Here is a 21,727-nt window from a genome sequence, read left to right on the forward strand (position 1 = left end):
GATATGTGCTATGGTGAGTGCTGTGAAGTGTGTAAACCTGGCGATTCACAGATCTGTACCTCTGGGGCTAACAATACATTATATGCTAATAAAAAATAAAAAAAATTAAATGCCTTCTTACATTTAATGTCCTAAAGAAGAAGACTACCTGGGTTTTGTGTTTTGTTACCTGTTTCGTTTATTTAATTTTTTTGCTGTTTTTCTTTCAGGCTTTTGTTTGAATCAAAATGGTAAGGAAAGTATTCACCAGAGTATGTCTAAATGGTAATTTGTTTTCCGTAATTTTGCCTGGTCTACAGATCATTGATTTACAGATTTGGGTCTTCTTTTCAGTTCATAAAAATGAGGGAAGAAAAAAAAATAAATTTGTGAAGTTGAAGGCCTTCATACTCATGTATTCTCCCAAAGCTTCAGGGAAATTTTCTCCTATGATAGCATCACCTCATCCATATTCCTCCACATTGTCCCTATGGACATCAGCAAAATCATTCAGGAATCCTCCCATCAAAACATCAAAATCACAAGGGCTTACTGATTCTATCTCTGTAGCATCTCTATTACCTCTCTATTTTCATATTCTCCCTACCCATCTCAAAGTACTTTTCCACAAAAGGGCTGTAATATCCTTCTAATTACTTGCCCCACATCTACTTACTATTTCTCTCTTTCTCCCTCTCTCTCTTTATATATACACACATATAAACACACTTTGTTGTTTTGCTTATCGACTTATGGTCAAACTCCTTCCCTAACAAAGGATGCGCCAACTTCATATCCTTATCTCATTTTCTAGCTAATGGTAGGACTCGTTTCTCCCTGACCCTATCTATACACTCTGGTCTCACTCAGTACCTTAGCTAATGTTCTGTTTCCTCTGGCTCCTTCTCCTGGTCTTATCTTTCAAAATACTACCTTACCTTCTCAGAACCATCCTTTCCAACATTTTTCCCATTATACCTCCCCAAAGCATTTCATCCATCTTTAGAAATCCCATGGTCCCTACTTATCTTTGTTCTAGATTTTCACCATACTCTTCTTATCCCCATTGTTGTACTTTATCATGCTAGATAAAGGATGGGGATTCTATCTCCGACACTATAAAACACTTCTTACAATGTTTTGCACACACACAAAAAACTGCTTAGCACTGAATGACCCTTTTACAAAATAAAACATGTCAATTCTGAATACCTGGAGGACATCAAATTTAGCATAGAAGATCTCATTCTAAAAGTATTACCTGAACCGGTCCATTAAAAAGTGAAGAAATTCCTTTATTTCATCCATATGAGTGAAGCTAGGAAGGTGTCCTCCAAGAGCTTGGCAGAATCTCTCAGCTTCTTCCCAGTTCCTTTTTCTTACAACTCTTTCTATATGAAACAGCTTAACAAGACACAATGTTAATCTTTTTTCTGGCATAATCATAAAGTATTCATAATTTCGAAGTTTATTATGGTCAAATGTGTAGGTTTTTAAAGTGGGTTTATTTTAATTCAAATATAATTAACATACAGTGTTATATTAGTTTCAGGTGTACAATAGAGTGAGTCAACGATTCAATACATTACTCAGCGCTCACCGTAAGTGTACTCGTTAATCCCCATCACCTATTTCACCCATCCCTCCATCCACTTCCCCTCAGTTTGTTCTCTACAGTTAAGAGTCTGTTTTCGGGGGCGCTTGGGTGGCTCAGTGGGTTAAGCCGCTGCCTTCGGCTCAGGTCATGATCTCAAGGTCCTGGGATCGAGTCCCACGTCGGGCTCTCTGCTCAGTGGGGAGCCTGCTTCCTCCTCTCTCTCTCTCTCTGCCTGCCTCTCTGCCTACTTGTGATCTATCTATCAAATAAATAAATAAAATCTTTAAAAAAAAAAAAGAGTCTGTTTTCGGTTTTTCTTTTTTATTCCTTTGCTCATTTATTTTGTTTCTTAAATTCAAATGTGTAGGTCTCTGAAAGGGATTCTTACAGGTATAATAATAACAGGAAAATGTTTTTATTTTTACCTGTAATTAAAACAGGTGAAAAAAAAACATATACCGTGACGCAAACAGGACCCGCTGAAAGTGTCAACTGAAGGCCAGCACAGGTGCCAGCTACTGCTGTCAGTAGAGTGAATGAGCGACTTTCCTCACCAGGATGGGGAACCGCTCCAACAAGACACCTGCAATTCTCCTGCATTCCTAGGACCACCCGGTAAAGTTATGAAGGATACACATTTATACTTTGGGAGTAGACTTCTGCAGAGAAATGTGCTAAGAACATAATTATGGACATACTACTCTAAGACCTGTGCAAGTACAGGCCTATCTTCTGATGAAGATGAATCAAAGGGTAATATTGACAGAGAGTGGCAAAACAAAACTTGCCACTTCAGACCTTTGGTTTGTGATGACTAAATTTTTTCAAAAAAAAGAAGAGATTATACAATGGTAGATTGAATTACTGATCCCAATTCTTCAGTTCCCTGTGATATAACTGTACATTCTTGCTATGGCCTCCTGGTGGGTGACATACACTCCTCTATATCTTGATTTGGGGCCTGGCTATGTGACTTTGCTGTGATCAATGGCATATTAGAGGAGGTACAGTGAACAGAGGCCTGAAATGTGCTTATATGCTTAGGCTTGCCTCTCAGGCTCCAGCAGCTGACCATGAGAAGAACAAGCCCCTGATAGCTACTGTCCCCTCAGCCTGAATCTTAGTCAAAAGGCAGCACACCCCAACTCACAGCCTGGAGCCCAGCAGAGCTGACCCTCAGTTGAAAGCAGAGCTTACCATTTAAGCCTAAACTAAAACAATCAATCCTTATTTGACCCAGAGATCTGTGAACAGGAGACGAAATGTTTGTTGTTACAGCCAGTGAATTTGGGGGGATGGTATGTAATGTTTTCTTTGTGGGAACAGCTGACTGATATAGGCCTGAAAAAAAATTTTTTTTTTAAATGTAAGAAGTGATAGAATTCTTCATTTGACAACAAGGATTAGAGGGATATGAGAATCATAAGCAAAGTATCAGCATGGCATGTAGCTTACTTAACTTCTCAGAACAAAAGAACACTAAGAATGAGCCAGTTCTGGCTCTGGCATTGTTCTTTAGGGTAGGACATGAGTTCATGTGAGGATTAGCTGTCTCATGACAAAGGTTCAATGGCATTCCCAAACACGCTGGTAGGTTACATATGTGCCTACAGAGAAGCATAATTTCTACAAGCATATGGACTAGGATAGTAGAAAGATAACCTCATTAAAGAACTGAATTAGAATGTTACTTTACCTTATAACAAGAAAGACTTGAAGGGAAACTATGCCAGCCTTCAGGACAGGGGTCTTCAGGCTTGGGAGCTACTTCTTCAGGCTGAATGGGCCCACTTATTTTCTTGCAAACTGAAAGTGCTCTGAAGTTTCTGCAGTCTTTCACCTCCCACTTTCCAAGAGACTTTCCAGTAGCCATAGCCACACACCCGCCTTGAGAAGCTGGGGTTGAAACATAACATTTGAAAATTAAAGTCCAAACATTTTCTAGTGTCCTTACCCTTTATCTGGGCCAAGGTCTGGAGAAAGAATATAAAAGACAACAGAAGAAAGAAATGTGTGGTTCGTAATAATGATGACAACAATGATGACCATGATGGTAATAAAGAGAAGTGTTTATAACTTGCCAGGTACTATTCTAACAGGATCGAGTTAATCAGTCCTTACAACAGACCTCCAGAGTATCATACTAAGGTGCAGTGAGGATTAGTGACTTGTCCAAGGTCACATGTTAGTAAGTAGTTGATCAAAACTCGAACTCAGTTGGTCTGTATCTGCAGCTGTAGCCTAAACCACTAAGCTGCTCAGCATAGCCTAAGGGATTCATATTACCTTAACAATTTTAAACAGTTTTTAAGGAACTTAGTAACCCTCAAAATGAAACTCTCACATTCAGATCAAAAGGAAAATGCGGTACAATAAAGAGAAGGAGGTGTATAGTAACACACATTTGTTTTCTACTTATTTTTTGGCTGCCAGAATTTTATTTATTCACAACATTAAGAGATAGCTTATATTATCAAATCCATTTTTCAGATGAAGAATAAGTGACTTGCTACCAGTGCCATGTTCCCTTTTATATTCTACCACACTGCCTGAAATGGGCAAGAGACAAGAACATAGGTTGGAAAGTAATAAGGACAACTTCTGTTCCACCAAACAGACATGGTCTCATGTCTCATACATGGACAGCAACTGGACCAAAGGACTGGGAGAAAAATGCTATGTTGCCCTGGTGGGGTATCTTATTTTCCCGCAGTTCTGCCCCCTACCCATGCCTTGTCCATGATGGACCATGTCACCTGTATCCTCCATCTTCCACAAGTAAAAAGATGACTTTGTTATCAATACTATTCACATTTATGGTGGTGACCATCTATTTCAAATTTTGTGGGCATTCTCTATTTCAAATATTATGTTTCATTATGCACTCATATGGTCTAGTTACTGGGCTATAAAAAGTGGTCTTCATGATCACATGGTACAGAAACAAGAAAATATTAATAATCCAAAGGAAGAAAAGTTGCATACTTTCTAACTCTAATGCAGTCTAACTCTGGTCTTATAGAAAGCCAAAATCCTTTACAAAGCATTGGACTGAAATCAGGGCATCCGGATTTTAGCGATTCAATAACCAGGTAACATTTGTTACCTTTCTGAGACTCGGTCTTTCAACTCTAAAATCAAAAGGGACCTCTGAAGTCTTTTTTGGTCCAAAATGTTCTAATTTGATGGCTAATTATGTTCAATGCTTTGAGCCAGTTGAAGAAAGATGAACTAACCTTGAGAATAAACCATACCTATAATACCTACAATATTACCTCCTTAATTTTCACCCATTTGGAATAATAGAAATAAACACATGCAATTTTGAAAACGTTAAGAAGCAGAGAGAGGAAAACGTAAAGCACTTCAAGATGAAGCTTCTAGATTCTGTTTGAGACTTAGATGGAAAAGATAAAAAAAAAAACAAAACCCTCACATTGATGGTTCTAGCTTTGTGCCATCAGAGGGTAGTTTCTGAGAACTGAGTTTTTAGCTCCTTTTTGGGGATTATTACCAAGGACTTCATAAGGAAGACATAGTCACTGCTTCCATTTATGGTTCCATAGACAGACTCTTATCCTGAAGATGATCATTTCCCTCATATTTCAAAGCCAAGTGAAGACCATATCTGGGAGGTATACTGCATTTCACAAATCATCATATTCTACTACTTACCTGGCTCAAGAAAATTCCAGTTGGAAAAGGTGACAGCTTGCTTTACTCCCCCAACACCTGTCCAGCTATACTCTCCATGTGAATCTATATCTCTCAGGCCAGTCCAGAAGTATTTTCCTGGAGATTTAGTATACTTTTTAATCATGTCATTCAGGTACTCTTGCTCAAATCTACAAAACAAGAGCTAAATTAGCAGGTGCTTTTATAGTGAATGAATTACTATGTATATTAAAGATGCATCTTTTTCTTAGGAGACTTATTTAGTAAAGCTAACCCAGAGTTAAAAGCTCACAAGGTACATGTTTACTGATGGTCGTACCTGCTAGTTATAGTCAGATTGCAGTTGGTTCCAAAGGGGACTTCATCCTTATAAATCTTGTAACAGGTTTCTCCATGTCTTTTCCAGCCCTAAATCCAAGGAGAAGTATCACACTGTTCAGACTTAATGTCCCCCCCTAATAAGCAAGATTCTACTACACTGATAACAGCTCACATTTAGAGAAGTCAAAGGACATGGCCTGTACATTCATACACATGATGAAGGTGGGTTACAACTTCATAGATAACTCCAACAGGATTGTGAGCCTGTGTCAGACAGGAGTGTCTTATTTCTCCTTACCTCCAGGACCTAGCTGCTCATAAGACTATAATGTTGGTTGAACTATTTTTGGAGAGGGAAAAGATAAATGGGGGAAGTAAAGACATCAGCATTAAGGATTATAATCACATAGATTTTTATAGAAATCATGAATAGGTAACTCTTTTTCCTATAATGTTTTTTCTTCTGTAAGAATGCTAATATGTAATGATTCACTGCTCTCTGATTTGCTCTAATGTAAATGAACAGAAGGTAGTCATTACTTCTGATTCCCAAGTCTGAATTGTTTCAGTCTCACCTATCATCCTTGACGAAGAAGGTGTAATACTGCTTAGAAAAATTTATGCAGGGACTTTACATACCTCATCTGGAGGACACATCTTGTCAGATGTCGTATCATTCATTTGTTCTCCCTTTTTCTTACATACATATTTAAGTTTCTCTTCACACGACTGGACTTTCCACTGACCTAGCTTTTTAAAAATAGAAAAAAAATTTTCCACAGAGAAATTATTTGCCATATATTTAGAGTTGAACTCTGACTTATTTTAAATCAAGATAGCTTCTTCTCACAATACTGTGAGCAAGGGGCAAGGGGAGGAGGAAGGGGAGAAAAGAGAAAATAAATGACTACATCTGGGAATACACTCCTAGAAAATACTACCCAACATGCCTGCAAGGTTGTGGCTCACTGTCTGTTATTTTAGCACCACCTCAAGATCATAGTGGAGATGAATTCCATTTTCTTATAAGAGTAACAATAAAACCACTAAAGGACATTTAGTCCAGGAGTTGAAGAAAGAACTCAGCCTACACACAGTTGACAGTGTTCAAGCCTTCTTCCACATGACATGGCCAAAGTCTGCCCATTGATGAAAAACTTTTGGATATGTCAACCAACCATGCTATTTCAATCTCCTCATATATAACATAATCATGATAGTTAGAACAGCTACTCTCTAAGAATTCCAGAATCAAAAGTTCTTTCCACTCTACTTCAGCTTAGACTTCAAAGTTCTCTCTTTCAAATACGCTACTTAATATTAATTTTGCTTAAGTCACTCTGCTTTCTTCAAATTGAATTTCAACAAGTCAATTGTGATAAGGGTCAATTTTGAACACTGGAATGCTATCTAGGTATGTTATCAGTGTAGTCTTATCTATGGAATCTCATTTCTATCTTTGACCTCTACCAAAAACATCTTAAAAATCCTTTAAATAGAGCACCAAATGTGACAGCCCTCTAAATTCATCTTTGACACCTTTCTAGATATCTCTTTACCCTTGAAACACTACTAAATACGCATAACATTTGCTACTTCCACTTAAGTCTCTCTAAAAGTCTGGGGGGACACAAGCCCCCTAAATAATTAGGAGTCCCTAGGAAAATGACACAAACAAAATATAAGGGTAAACATGTCTTTTCTCTCAATATACAGTCTATTTGGACTATTAACTAAAGCATGTTCAATAAATAGCTAAGCATTCCACATAAGAAAGATGTTCTCTGAAAAACATTAGACCTAATTTTAAATTAATTATTAATTAATTAATTTTAAAAGATTTTATTTTTTAAAGTAATTTCTATATCCAATGTGGGGCTCAAACTCACAACCCAGAGATCAAGAGTCACATGCTCCATTGACTAAGCCAGCTAGGCACCCCTAGATCTAATTTTTAAATAAAAGTATTTTTTCACTTTTTAAAGTAAGATTAATATGAAAATCTGAACATGAATTCAGGAGATGGGATTTTCCCCTTAAGCTGTGGCTACATGTTAAATATACTGTTGGTCCAGAGAGAAAGCAGCTTATCAGAACCAATCTGGCACAAGAATTGAGTACTAATAGGATTTCCTTCATGTGTTTCAGACCAGAGAAGATACTCTCATACAGGAAGTGCACTGCTTATTTAGTTGTTTTATTTGCTTCCTTTTTTTCTAGTAGCTTCCAGAAAGACAATCTACCGGGCTCATACGTTTTTTCTTTCCAGGCTTAAACAAATATCCCAACCAAAGTCATTTTAACATTATTTGGTATATAGTAAGAATATAAATAAGCCATAGAAAGTTTCCTACCTTTCCTAAATAGGAAACACAGTTGGGAGTCTTATTGTAGGGAACATTTGGCTCATTCTTACTCCAATATGTTAGAGTAACTTCGGTACCATCAGACCACTGAAATAAACTTGGAACATTTTTGTTCTTAAGACCTATCCATATTTCCTCTTCGGCATCTAAAAGAAAAATATTTTATTTATTTGGTTTTACTCAATTACATAGTTCAATATGTACATTGTCACTGATTTTTGCATTCTGATAATGGGGTTTTAGGAGCCTCAATGGTATTTGTAATGAATCTATGAAAATACTGATAATTTAGGCAGGCCAGGAGTCAAGGGCTTTTCAGGGTACTTATGCAGTCAAGAGTACATAATGGAACAGCCAAGTTGTGATCTGCAGGTTAGGTGTTCCTGATACCTGATTTAGATAAACTTTGCTTTATGGGGTATACAGGTTTCCTCTTGCCCAAAAGCTCTTTCTGTCACTTCACTTTTATGAAAGATATATGTACCTATTTTCCCTAAGTGAACAAAATCTGAGGTGGAGTTTTGCTTTTATGAAATAGTGTTTGCTTCTTTGTTTTATGCCATTTTGGTTTATCAAAGATTTCATAAGAGCAGTCTATCTTTGGACAACCGGGGAAAACTGCAATGGAATTCTACAAATACAATCCTAGGTACTCCAGTTAGAATGGGATGGATGTCCACCCCTGCCCCGGGATGATGCTGCTGCCTTCCCAGGGGAAACAATACCACGCCAACACAGAATAGGTGTCTATTGTTAGCTAGTACTATTAGTGAATCCTAGGAGGCAGATATGATACTGCGCATCTAGTGTATTTTTGTTCTTCAGTCTTTAGCTTTTAAATAAATACAAAGTGAAATAATCATCACAAGCATCTAGAGCAACTTAAATAGGTTTTAGCTTATGAGATGAGGAAAATTACTCAATCACTGGCTATACTGTCAAATTGACAGCTACTAGCTATGTGTGGCTATTTGTAAATTAATTAAAATTAAATAAAAATAAAAATCAGTTCCTCAGTTACATTTCATGTCCTCACAAGCCCCAAATGGCTGGTGGCTGCAGTACTGGACAGTGCAGATTATAGAACATTTCCATCATCACAGAAAATTCCATTGGACAGTGCAAATCTGTAAGGATCAAACTGTAAGCTTTCATTCCTACCAAGAACCTAAAAATAGGGGCACTTTAGAATGTTTCAAACCTCTCAAATAGGATATTTTAAAAACTTACCCCCATTATGGAGTTTTGTGACAACCACCTCCACATCTGCTAAAGAATGAATGCTGATGAGATCGCCGTTCAAGGCTTTGCATTTTGTATGTGCCTTATCCCAGGAATCACTTTCATTTACCAGCAGATAGCAAAACCCATTATTTGACAGCCAGCCTGCATCACAGTGTGTGTCTGAATATGTCCAAACATCTGCAGGAAAAACAGCTATTTATATTCCAGTAAAGATACATCTATTTTGAATCAATAACATTGCAAATTCTTCCTTCTTAAATCATGAGGATTCTGGAAAGCTGGGGAATGGGATGTCAAATAGCACAGGGACATGAATTTATATGGTGCTTCATTCTACATCATTAGATTGACTGCAGGGATACAGGTAATTATATGACTGTAATGTGATACAAACATGCTACATGATTAGGCTCCAACTATTTGAGAAGGGGCTGCCTTTAGTCCTAATAGACAGGAGGATGGTGTCGGGTAAGCCACTTGTTAACAAATCTCTTCCTTGGTTTGGGAACTGTTAGGTTCCCTTCCAGTCTCTGACTTTGAGAGGTTATGAAGTCCAGCCTCGTTTCATGTATGGTCAGATCAATAAGGGGATGTGGTTTCATGCCTACTGTTGGACATGGGGCAGAGATTTAAAGAATAAGTAGAACATTTATAAACTCTATATAAAAGAGAAGACAGCAATGGAGGGAAAGAGCACAGGGCCTCTCTGGACCTCTCCTTTCCTTCCCACTACTAGATCTACATCCTCAGGCAATTAGTGATTCTTTGTTTTCACCACATTAAAACTCACTCAAATGATGGTCAAGAAAGACTGGAGAAAAAGACAGGTATAATACCATAGAAAAATACTTATGTCCTTCTTAATAGAATTAGAAATTAAGTCAATTACTCAGACTTCATGGATTCTGGACTGTTTGGAATACCTGATGTATAAAATACAGCATCTTAAAAATGTGAACAGTTTGTTCTTCACTTAAAGATAAAACTCAGGTCCGGTTAGCTTCTCACACTTGCAAGGTGACTCAGTTTCACATTTCTGAAATAGCACTTGCTATTATTATTATTATTATTATTTTATTTTATAATTACGATAAAGGAACAGAGGAAAAAAACACCCATAACTGAACTTAGGACAAACATTTTCCTATTCTAGTTTTTGTCTCTATGAATACATATTTTTACAAGATTAAAATGATAACTAGGCATATCATTTTGTTCTGCTCTTGTATCTGCCTGCCAGCACAGTTATTTTAATAAATGCATATTATTCAATCATGTGGAAACATCATATTTACTTAATAATTGCTACTACAGCATATTTATTTGATCTATCATCAATCACCCAGGTTTATAGTCATCTGTGCTATCTTTTCTATTATGCTTTTTGTTGTGTGGACTAAATTTGGTTTGAATCAACTTGGCAGATGAGTGTTCATTTTCCCCTATTATTTTAATAAAACATCTCCTGACAGTCCTCATTCTATATATTTATTTTTTAGTCTTAAAAAAATAGCTTTATGCTACCACGTGGATAAGAAATTTTATTCCCTTCCCCCAACATTCTTTTTTTTCTTTTTAAAGATTTTATTTATTTATTTGACAGAGATCACAAGTAGTTACAGAGGCAGGCAGAGAAAGAGGAGGAAGCAGGCTCCCTGCCGAGCAGAGAGCCCGATTCGGGGCTCGAGCCCAGGACCCTGGGATCATGACCTGAGCCAAAGGCAGAGGCTTTAACCCACTAAGCCACCCAGGCGCCCCCCCCCCAACATTCTTTAAACAAGACATTTTAAGCCCCCCCTTTTCCCTTCCAGTTTTGAGTACCAGTTTTTCTTATTCAGGAGGATTTAATCAAATACCAGGTATGTGGTGAGGCTTGTGCCAGACAGAGCACTCCTCTTATCCTTTCAAAAGCTTCTGAAGTTTCTTTATACCTCAGAAACTTCAACTGTTCTGTGTTTCTCTTATCTCTGAAATCTCTTGGGGTAAAAAAACCTTCCTTGTACGTGTTTTTGTCCTTCTGCACCTTCCCTTTTCTACCTGATTTATCAACACAACAACCTAAAGGAGCAGCCTGGCAAAGAAGGACAGAACGGAGATGGGCATCATTGAGAAGGAGCTAGAAACCCTAGAAGAGTTCCCCCATCCATCGTTTTTTACTTCTCAGAGGCAGGTCAGACATAAGAGCTGAGTATGCATCAGCATCTCCAGGAAGGCTCCTTAAAACACAGGTTGTTGGGGCCCACAGAGTTTTTGATTCAGTAAATCTGAGGTGGGTTCTAAGAATGTGTTTTGAACAGGTGCAGGTGATACTGATACTCTTGGTCTAGGAACCACACTCTGAGCACCATTGCTCTAAAGAAAAAAGAGCCACCTGTGGATAGAAATGTATTTCTTACCTAGAATACCTCTGCCTTCTTATGGGGCTTTACCAAACCAAAGCTTTAGGCATATAGAGTTAATAATATCCAGCCACAAGGTCTAAATGAAGTAGTTTTTGGCACTGACATTGGAAAGGTAGAATTAGATATCTGAAATGGATTTACTCAACTTCACAAAACTGTAATTTTAAGGCCAGCTTGCACAAGGAAGTGAAAAAGATACCTGTTGTCTCCACTGTGTTATTTAATGGTTTCTTGCAGACATACGGCAACTGAGCTTCACAGGAAAAACTCTGCCATAGACCAGACATGGCATCCATCCTTGCACAGCTTGATCCGCCTATCATCACAGGTGCGCTAGGCATATCTTAAACGGGAGAATTTTCAGAGTTCGAAGGAGAAGGTTAGGCCCAGAGTGGTGGTTAGAAAAAATAACTTGTATTCCTCGTTTTCTGCTTTTATTGGAACTCATAAAATAGTTAAACTTTCTACTAAATTGAGATGTATAAGCCTCAATGGACACCCATGTGTTTAAATATGTCTTCCTTTTAAAATACAGGATATAGGGCAAAATACTATGATACCGTATAGTTAATTGAAAAAACAAAACCAAAAATCAAAAACAAACATCTGCTCCCAATCAACTTTCATATCATATTCTGTGGACAATAGCTCCTAATCTGCTATTCTATATAATAAATACACTATATTATGGTTCTATAATGCCCTTAAGACCTTGAATTAAAGGTTAAATCATCTTTAAAGATTTTATTCACTGAGATAATAGAGAATTTATTCACTAATAATGAAATTTCATTAAACTGAAAAGACCTCTTGGTATTTTATTGCACTTAGCCCATTTTTCTTATATGTGTACAGGATATTTTGTACTGAAGCTAGTGTTAACTCTTAGGTTCTACCTTTGTCAGAAGCCTAAGATTTTATTTTTTTAAAAAGGTATCTAAACTTCTTTTGGGGAGAAAACTCTTTTGGCTAAGTAGGATTTTGTTTGTTTTATTCATTATAAAATTTTCCTTAAGGTATTTATTTGTGTAATAAAATACAACCATTATGTTGTTAGTACTTGAGCACTATTGTGGGAAACCCCAAGAGTTTTAAAATGAGAGCATACTTCTGAATGGAGTTAAGCTGCAGATGAAACAACATGGGTTAGTCATAGACATGTCAAGTCACCAATAGGACACAGAAAAGCTTCTAGACCATATGATGGGGCTTATTCTGCTATTACTTAAAAATGTAGGGTTGCCATAAGGGTTAGAGACAAATGCTCAGTTATCTGTGATATGGTTCAACTTGGCTATAATGGTATCATAATAAAGAAGGAATTAGGGAAAAAAATTCTTTTGAGAAATAACCACAATAACAGTTGCCAAAGATTTGAAATTTTTATAAGCTGTCAGAGAGTGGGATGATTTTGCTTATTTACTTTTTTGAAGTTTTGCTCTGGGCATAGTAGGTAGAAGAGAGAGCAGTTACCTGGGTCCCAGTTGAGAAAGTTTAATGGCTTATGGTCTGACCATTCCCAGCCTCTAGCAGAGTATAGTTGATTTAAGCCAATCCAGAAAATTCTTGGAATGCCTTCTTTTTCTGTAAGAATAACAATTTTAACAAGTGACAAAATTACCTAAGTTATTATCTAAGTCAGACTTAAGTTTCTACTAATACCAAAAATATTTAAAGGCCTTGATGGTAGGTAAGGCAGGAGTCCTAGTAGGAGGCTGTCTCTCCAACAAAGGTTAACTAAAGGCTGGTAAGTTAATTCATTTCTGCTTTCCTACTAGCTTGTCCCTTTCTTCTAAGGCAAGAACAGAATCTTCTCAGAATAGCTGTTTCACTATTTTCAACCTTTTTTACTGATACAGATGAAAACAGTTTCCATTATATATCTAGATTTGAAGAACTGATTGTATTCCAGACTGACAGTTTAAATTCATTAAGCACATATTATTTAACTGGTACTAGGGCAAAAAAAAAAAAAAAAAAAAAAAAAAAGACAAAGTCCCTGCCCCCATGATGATTTCAGTTTAGTGAACAAAACAGATGTGAATCCCCTAAACAGTAAAGTGTTACCCATACTGCTTCAGAAATATGTACAGGAGCTGTTTGGTAGGCAATGGAATATATAGCTTTAGAGTCCAAAGGAGATCTTTAGGATGGAGTCACAGAAAAAGACACACACACACACACACAAACACTACAGGGGAGATGTGTCATTCAAATTCATTATTTGGCAACCAGAAGCCATCAGCAAAAAAAGTGAGAGAAAGATAGAGAAGCAGAGATAATTTAAATAGGTTATTTGTGGATAAATGACACTCAGTATACATACCCCCACAAGCAATGGATGCAATTATGCTTGCATGGGCCCATGTATTGGTAAACTGGATGAAAAGATTATAAGGATTTTCATACCAGTATCAAGAAAGTCAACAAAATTATACAAGAGCCTGGTTAAGTCTTCATCGACAACGTGATAAGAGAACTTGAAGATTCTGAGGGCCAGGTAGAACAGATAGAACAACTGATGAAATGGTCTACAGAAGACAAGGACGTTGCTGACAAATAGGAAGAGCTAACAGGCTGGAATCTCTACAGATTATTGAAATATTGTCAACAGTAAGACACTTGATAACAGTTTCTTAATTCCTCTCAGGGAATTATGTATGATGTATTATTAAATTATATATATAACCTATCTCTCCCTAAATATAAAATATATTTATAATTATAATATTTATAAAATATTAATATTTAAGATAACCTTTATATAAATTATAAAATATAATTTATAGGATTTTCAAATAATTAGATTTATATTTTTATATAATTTATGTGTACACTATTTACATAAAAATTATTCTTAAAATAAGGATATGTTTTCTATATGTAAATCATACAAATATATCTAATACATATCATTTTGTTCCTTTATATATATCAGATATATCTATGTGATCTGCATATAGAAAACCATATCCATACTCTAAGGACTTTTTGAGGTTAATTTTGACTACATAAATGCCTGAGCAGGTGACTCCACTAGAACTGACACCCAAGGAGTGGAAAAGCCCCTCTGTGTAGAGCAGAAATAGAATCAGCAAAGATGGAAGGGGCCAAGAACAATACCCAGAGACCAATGTTAAAGGGATGGGCAGGAGACTGGAAAGAGGGTGGTAGGGACAGGCCCAATTACCACTCCACTGAGAAACAGATGTGAATGTAGGAATGAAAGATACACAGTGTTTTCCAAGAGCTTGTGTGTGAAAGAAAGAGGCAGATATTCAGTATCTAGAAGAGGGATATAGCTACCTCTGTATAGATACAGATGTAGATATATCTACATCCATCCATCCATATTTTTTAATGGTAGAAATTTCAGTAAGTTTATAGACTGTTGGGGAAGAGTCAGTAGAGTGAGAGTCAATGAAAATATTAGAGAGAGAACAAATAGCTGGTGTGGATGTAAAGAGGTTTGGGGAAGGAGTTAACCTTGAGCAAACTGGAGGGATGACAGATACAGATAAATTTTTAAGTATGAGGAAGGGAAACTAAGGATTTGCTTCACTTTGCTCAAGGAAATAGATGGTAGGGATACTCTATGAGGAAGGAAAAGATGGGTATTTGGGTTGATGGTTTGAGGAGACTGCTGAAGGGAACTTTGAATTCTCCTTTTCTTTCACCTTGTTAGCAGAAGCGCTGGCATACAAATTGAGGATTTAATCCAATGTAAATTTCTCATTAGTAAAAGTAATTGATCCTCCAGCCTTTCTAAAGAAGTTCTGTAAACTGTGACATATTTATGGCATTCCAGACTCAACCATATAGGACATTCAGAATTCCCTTTATTAATTTTTAACTAGGGATACTATGGAGGACCAAACTGTCCCACCCATCATCCCAAATTCAATAACCTCCCTTCCATGAAGACTTTTCAGATATCCCCAGCAGGACATCTGAATAATCCTATCACTTACCTGAACATGGTAAATACACATTTATGAAGAAGCACAATGAACTTTGGAAGCTGTTATGTTTCTAAATTGTTTCATTACACTGTTCTATTTGTGAGCCATACTGATCACTTATTCTTCAATAGAATCATAGGAATATAAAACAAGAATGTTCTTTATGTATTTTATGCAAGGTTAATGTGAATGGGAAATGGAGTCTAAAAATCCAGGTTGGTCAAATACGAAAGGCAGGGATTTCTTTTTGGCATGGGCAATCTGAAACTAGACTTTTTTTCTACATACAATCGAAGCAAGAAACTGACCAGTTTGAGGCTTTGCTTACTCCCATTTTGCCATCAAGAAACAGATGATTGCTAGTATAAATTCCCATACCTTATCAAATCAAATAGATGAGTTCACTGAAGTAGAATATTTGCCACTGTCCTTAAAACCTGTTCAGACCAGACCCTCTGTTTCTATTCTTCTCCCCACAAGGGAGACTACAGGCCTGACAATGATCATGCTTCTGGAATGAGACAGAGGAGAACTTCTAGCCAGTAGGGTCCCTGATTTATAATTAACTTAGCCTTAGGGCACCTGCAGAAGCCACTCAAAGTGAATAACCCCTCAGGCTGGAGGAAAATGAGGAAGAATGGAAATGTGCTATTCCTATTCTGGGGACTGTTGAGTCCTCTTTTGTAGCTCTGGGATGAATCTGTGGTTAGAGGTTTCCTGGGAAGGCCAGAGCCATGGAAAATCTAACTTCCAAAAAAAAACAAAACAAAACAAAACAAAAAAACAGTGACTATAAGAAAACCAAATCCCTCATTTCCAAAGCCCCTGTATTAGTAAAACAAAATAAAAACAAAACTAAGTGCAGAGCAGGCAGAAAGAAAAAAGAAAGCTCTTTTACACTGCATGGGGACTTATTTTTAATGGACAGTGTCTGCCTTTTTTTCTAGCAGTAGATTCCCTAGCCCCATCCAACCACTAGCTACCAAACCAGAGTCATTTGGGAATACATTCTCCATTTTGCTCTGCGTATGTACAACTCTCATTTCCCCAAGTAGATCAAGCACCTGGATCACAAAGTATCTGTCTGATTCACTTTTTTGTTCTCACTCTCCTATCCCAATGCTTATCCATAGCAGTTTTCAGTGAGGAGGGAAACTTTTAAGAAATTGTCAAGATTTGGATACTCTGAGTTTCACATGTCAAAGTACAGCTTGGGTCTTGGAAAACCAGCAATTTTAATTAGGTTATAATAATTACGATATGCTTAAACAGCAGTTACAGTGAAAGGAGCCAAGAACATTAGAAAGGGTGTATCTCTAAAATTATTGATATACATAAAATGTAGGGAGTGTCTGGGCTGGGACAGCAGTATCATTTAATGTATTATCTCACTTTTATGAGTTATTAAAGAAAAACGATACATAAAAAAATCACAAAACATTCATTCCTCCAAATGCATCATTAGATTGTTAGGGTTTTGATAGTCACTTGGACACTTTTATTCTTCACTGAAAACATCAGTTTTCAAATGTCAATATTCCAGGAGGCTTAAATTCATTGGCACTTTTCACTTTCAACAATATTTTTTTGTAAGGTTCAAGGAGTTCTAGAAAAGAATTCCACTGACAACCACTAGCCCCTTAGGAATGGATAGATTTCCATTCCAGAGGTCTGATTATTCAAGTACCAAACAACATAGGAAAAGGGGAAAGCTCTAAGTAAGAAAGGAGGACTGAAAAAAGGACTAGCTAGAAAGCATGAAAAAAGACTAGTGGACTTTTAATGATGAAAAGAAAAAAAAGAAAACTATGTAAGAGCAGAAAGTAGTATAGTAAAAATGTAAGGGCTCTGGAATCATATATGTTGGTATTTGAATGCCAATTCTGGTACTTCTCAGCTGTGTGACGTTGGATACTTTATTTTTAAGCACCAATTTCCCATCAGTAAATGGGAAATACTTGTCTTATGACATTGTAATGATCATTAAATTATTTAATTTATCTGGAGATATTAGGGTTTTGCTATTAGTTTGAATTTATCGAATATTTATAATTATTACAAAACAGTGTGATAGGATTTATCGGAAATAGTCAGTAGATACTTGTTTTATACATAGCAATAATACTTAAAATTTTATGCAAAAGGAAAAAAAAAAACCCCATGAGACCCACCTCTTCCTGTAAAGAACTTACTAGTCTTATAAAAAGGAAATACAGATACAGGCCTGATACAATTTGTTTTCAAGTCTCACTGATTATATTCAAAATTTGGCTCTGCTAATTACTTGTGGCTGACCTTGAACAAGTTACATTTTCTCTCTGATCCTGACATTTCTCATCTGTCAAGTGAGCATAGCAATCAAAATACCTATATCTTGTAGTGCTGTTATATGGTATTAAATAAGACAATGTATGAGAAGCATTTAGGACTCAATGTGAAGCATCATTGTCATATATTATGGTTATTTTGTCATTCAAATCATCAAAGACTCAATAACTTGGGTTTCTTGATTTTTTTTAAAAAAGATTTATTTATTTTAGAGAGAGAAAGCAAGAGTGGGGGGAAGGGCAGAAGGAGGGGGATAGAGGCAGACATCTCACTGAGGATGGAGCCTGATGCAGGGGTTGATCCCACAACCCTGAAAGCATGACCTGAGTCAAAATTAAGAGAGAGAGTCAATTATCATATGGTTTCACTTATTTGTGGAGCATAACAAATATCATGGAGGACAAGGAGTGTTAAAGAGGAGAAGGGAGTTGGGGTAAATTGGAAGGGGAGGTGAATCATGAGAGACTATGGACTCTGAAAAACAATCTGAGGGGTTTGAAGTGGCGGGGGGGTTGGGAGGTAGGGGTACCAGGTAGTGGGTATTATACAGGGCACGGATTGCATGGAGCACTGGGTGTAGTGCAAAAATAATGAATACTGTTTTTTCTGAAAATAAATAAATTAAAAAAAAAGAATAATTATAATAATAACAACAACAACAAAAGAGTTGGTCAGTCAACCAACTGAGCCACCTAAGTACCCTGGGTTTCTTGATTTTTAAAAAGAAAATAAAACCTTTCTGTTTATAAACTTCCTAGTAAAAAATGTGCAATACTCTCATGGAAAAAGATATATAATTTTACTGAATTTGTAAAAGATGTTACAAATAAGTAGTAGAAAGGCATACCATTTTCATGGATGAGAAGACTTAATAATATAGTGATGGCAGTGCCTCTTTAATTAATCTAAAATTCAGTGCAATTCCAAAGTCTCAACAAAGTTTTTCACTGAGATTAATAAGGTGATCCTTAAATTCATAGAAGAGAATAAGTGGTTAAAAAAAGCCAAAGCAATTCAAGAAAAAATATAAGAGGACTTGCTCATCCATATTTTCCATACAGCTGGCATAATTAAAACAGTATGGAATAGACACAGATAGAAAATTAGACCAAAGGAATAGGATGGAGAGCCTAGAAATAATCCACATGTAATAGGGGAGTTTATATTTATTAGAGGTGGCATAACAAATCTGAGGGAAAAATATGAAATAAATAGTATTTGGAAGAAAAATGAGAGGATATATTTATCATATTAAGGCTAAGAAAGAATTTGCTAAATAATATAAATAAGCACAAAACATTAAGGAAAAGATTGACCAAATTAATAAGAAGCAACAAATGTAAAAAGACCAAAGACTAGGAAAAGATTTTTGTAATCCTACAAGATTAGATAAGTACATATAAAGAATTAAACAGATCAATAAGAAAAATTCAAACAACTCAATAGAAAACAGGCAAAGGATATCAACTTTATATCTGATTATAAGATATAAAGATTATAAACTGAAAACCTGAATGCCTAATGAACATGAGATACAAAACCACATGAATTATCAGGAAGATATAAAAGAAAATTAAATACCATTTCACATTCATCACTTTGGCCAACTAAGTCTGATAACATCAGGCTAGCGGAAGTGTAAATGAAGGCAGCCCTTTGGAAAACAATTTGGAATTTTTGGTTAGTGGTAAAGAGATGTGCGCCCCATGACTCAGCAATTCCTACTCTAGAGAAACTGTCCTACATGCCTGCCCCAAGATGCACACATGAGGATGTTCCTTGCAATAGCAAAAGCTGAAAATAATCTGTTTCTCAATAGGGGAATGGATAAGTTGTGATTTATTCATACAATGCAATACTTTACAGCAGCAGTTGACAATGGATTAACTTACAAAAGGGCACATAAGTATTTATATCATATAAAAACAGAACAACACTATAATGAAAACATATATAGTATTTATACATACATATGTTATAAAAGTACTCAAAGAATGGTAATTTTGAGAGATGACATGGGGCTTTAACTCCATTAACATTTTCTTTAAAGGGAGGGAAGCAGGGAAGGATGGAGAGGATCAATCATATAAAGAAATATGACAAAATGTTAGTGTATAAAGAGTGTATAACATCAGGGTGGTGGTTACACGGGTCTCTTTCAGGTCTTTTTGTATTTCTGTATATATGTTTTCATAATTAAAAATTTAAGAACTCCCACCATCACCAGACAAATAAAATAAAACAAAATCCCATCCACTCATTGGGTCCATTGATTAAATCCACTTTAAGATTTCTTTGTCTTCTCCTTGCCCCTGAGGGTCAACACAAGGACCTTTCCCTGAGGCCATGTACTGTTACTCAGCCACCTTCTTCAGCTTCCTTGATTTCTCTACTCTTCAATGTTCAAGGAGTTTAATGTTCACCTTTTTAAAAATTTCGTCAATTAGGCTTAGGGCAGCAGTTGAATCTCACTACCTCACTCCATTTTCTGAACATTACCCTCTTTTCAGTCTCCAATATGAAATGCATTTTCAATGGATAGAATAGGATTATATTCATACCATTCTGCCTGTAGGTTTCAGTGCTGACATTTAAGAGAAGAAAGAAAAATATATACCGGAAACAACATACCTGGATATGAAAACAGAGGTAGACAGATGGCATCTTTATAATCCCAGCAATTTGCTTTAGCACATGTAAACCTACCTTTAAGATAAGTTAATTCAGCAGCACTGCTGATGCTCAGTAAGTCAGCTCCTTGATTCTGACACGAAACATAAGCTTCCTTCCAAGAAAGAGCTGCCTGAGTGTTATATTGGTAGCAACTTCCAATCTGCTCATTCTTTTCCCAATTATCTTCACAGCCGTTTTCTGTTGATAGAAAGATATGTTAGTGATCATAAAGTAAGGATATAATGTTTTATATTACTAGCAATGTTTACTAATACTGACACTCAATTTCCATACTCTTAGGATACACTAAAATTGAAGCTCATTGTTTGACTAGGCCATATTTTGATTCTTTGGTTACACAAAGAAATTGAAATCATGAGAACTAAATGACTTTGGCTGATTAAAGCTGCCACTTTCTTATCTTCTACTCTACCTTTATTCCCTATCAATTACCATGCCATATTTTAGCCCATGCCAGCCCTCTGCTGAAATCTAGGAGTCTTCAAATGTATTCACATTGTCAACTCCTAAGCTGATGGAAAACAAGCTTACTTGGAACAAAACAAAACAAAACAAAACAAAAAACAAGCTTACTTGAAGATGGTGGCAGACTGCAGAGGGGTTTGCCTACAGCCTGCAGTGAAACCACTGTGTGTATGTGTGTGTATGTGTGTGCATGTGTGTGTGTGTGTGTGTGTGTGCAGACATGCTGCTTAAACACCCAACAGTGATTGCCTTATTTGAAAAACTCAGCCCAAATTTCTCTTAATGTTTTAAGAGATGATTTAATATATAACACATAATTAATATTATATGATCAATATTGCAGATGTCTATGTTGACATATGTGTGCATATATATGTATATGGACCTACATGTTTATTGCATAAGGTGCATATTACTTTGACAAATATCTAAAAAGCATGTATAATTTCAAAGACCCTTCAAATTATTTCTTAGATGAGATACATAGGTCTTGACACAACTGATTCAAAAATATACTTAGAGACTCCTGTGTATTCTCTAGAAGAGGAAATGCAATATACACTGTAGCAAGTGTGTCCCAGGTTCCACTCAGGGACTTTTCCAAAGGGCCTACCATAACCAGTCACACATCACATGTTAGACTCATGGCCTTTCAAGCTGGAAGGGACCTCTGAGATCCTCTTGTCTAATGCT

The 21,727-nt window shown here is 36.4% G+C and overlaps 1 protein-coding gene across 2 annotated transcripts in view; it reads right to left on the reverse strand.

The window, feature by feature from the left end:
* LOC116597666 (CD302 antigen) overlaps positions 1–21,727 on the reverse strand; it is a 133,227-nt gene that overhangs the window by 97,019 nt on the left and 14,481 nt on the right. For both annotated transcript variants that reach the window (XM_032355692.1, XM_032355690.1), the window contains exons 4-13: positions 20,582–20,746; positions 13,059–13,169; positions 11,785–11,928; positions 9,169–9,360; positions 7,927–8,084; positions 6,212–6,322; positions 5,571–5,659; positions 5,252–5,421; positions 3,273–3,472; positions 1,241–1,383 (exon numbers count right to left, since the gene is read on the reverse strand). In XM_032355692.1, the coding sequence (XP_032211583.1) occupies positions 1,241–1,383; positions 3,273–3,472; positions 5,252–5,421; positions 5,571–5,659; positions 6,212–6,322; positions 7,927–8,084; positions 9,169–9,360; positions 11,785–11,928; positions 13,059–13,169; positions 20,582–20,746 (1,483 nt within the window). The remainder of the gene's footprint in view (positions 1–1,240; positions 1,384–3,272; positions 3,473–5,251; positions 5,422–5,570; positions 5,660–6,211; positions 6,323–7,926; positions 8,085–9,168; positions 9,361–11,784; positions 11,929–13,058; positions 13,170–20,581; positions 20,747–21,727) is intronic.

The sequence above is a fragment of the Mustela erminea genome, chromosome 8, assembly GCF_009829155.1.
Source record: "Mustela erminea isolate mMusErm1 chromosome 8, mMusErm1.Pri, whole genome shotgun sequence".
Taxonomy (NCBI): Eukaryota; Metazoa; Chordata; class Mammalia; order Carnivora; family Mustelidae; genus Mustela; species Mustela erminea.